Here is a 912-nt window from a genome sequence, read left to right on the forward strand (position 1 = left end):
GAGTCTCCTGCCTCAGCCTCCCAAGTAGCTGGGACCACAGGCGCCCGCCACAACGCCTGGCCATTTTTTTGGTTGCAGCCGTCATTGTTGTTTGGCGGGTCCGGGCTGGATTTGAACCCACCACATTAGGTGTATGTGGCTGGCACCTTAGCCACTTGAGCCACAGGCGCCGAGCCAAAACCACTCTTAATTACACTACTCAGAGATAAATTTACTTTGTCTTACAGACCTTTTTTTGGTGTGGATTTAAAATTTTAAAATAGAAAATTAGCTCATTGAATATAATATTTTGTGCCTACTTTTTTCATGTAACAAATTCCGGACACGTAAACATATTAGGTCAGCGTACCACTACTATGTTTTTGGAAGGCAAAAGCTGTGGTGGTGATTGTTTCTTGGACATACATCATGTGTTGTAGATACTGTGTCTCTCCAATATGACAGGTGAATTACCTGTAGGCTTAATTTGGAACTGAAACGCCTCCCCCCACACATGCACTTTTAACACCTGAGCGCACGGTCCTGAATGCTGCGGGTCTCAGCGAAGCAGGGGCAACTTAGACAGCAGGGCAGCTCTCTCCCTCCTCTCCCCCCCTCCCAGCCCCGCCTTCCTTATGCCCTCGTTCCTCGCTCTGGAGCCATGGGCGAGCCTGGGTTCTTTACAGTTTCCTGCATGACCCCTGCCTGGCCCAACCCTCGCCCGTCCTTACCCTGGCCAGAGAGGTGAGGCTGCTCTGGGAGGAGGCTGCGTAGGGTGAGGTGGACCACATTGGCGGTCTCGTCGGTGCTCCTGCCCAGCATCCTGGTCAGCTGCTCCAAGTCTCTCTGGATGTGCTGCTGCAGAAAACCCTTTGGGTCCCTCACTTGAGGCTTAATAATGTTTCTCAGAGCCTGTGGGGCGATGAAACAAGA

The 912-nt window shown here is 51.5% G+C and overlaps 1 protein-coding gene across 1 annotated transcript in view; it reads right to left on the reverse strand.

Moving 5' to 3' along the window:
- Positions 1-912, reverse strand: part of RNF213 (ring finger protein 213) — a 116,976-nt gene that overhangs the window by 11,402 nt on the left and 104,662 nt on the right. Inside the window, exon 56 of the mRNA XM_023511175.1 lies at positions 711-891. Within this exon, the coding sequence (XP_023366943.1) occupies positions 711-891 (181 nt within the window). The remainder of the gene's footprint in view (positions 1-710; positions 892-912) is intronic.

The sequence above is a fragment of the Otolemur garnettii genome, unplaced genomic scaffold, assembly GCF_000181295.1.
Source record: "Otolemur garnettii isolate 467f Iridium unplaced genomic scaffold, OtoGar3 scaffold00018, whole genome shotgun sequence".
In the NCBI taxonomy this organism is placed as follows: domain Eukaryota; kingdom Metazoa; phylum Chordata; class Mammalia; order Primates; family Galagidae; genus Otolemur; species Otolemur garnettii.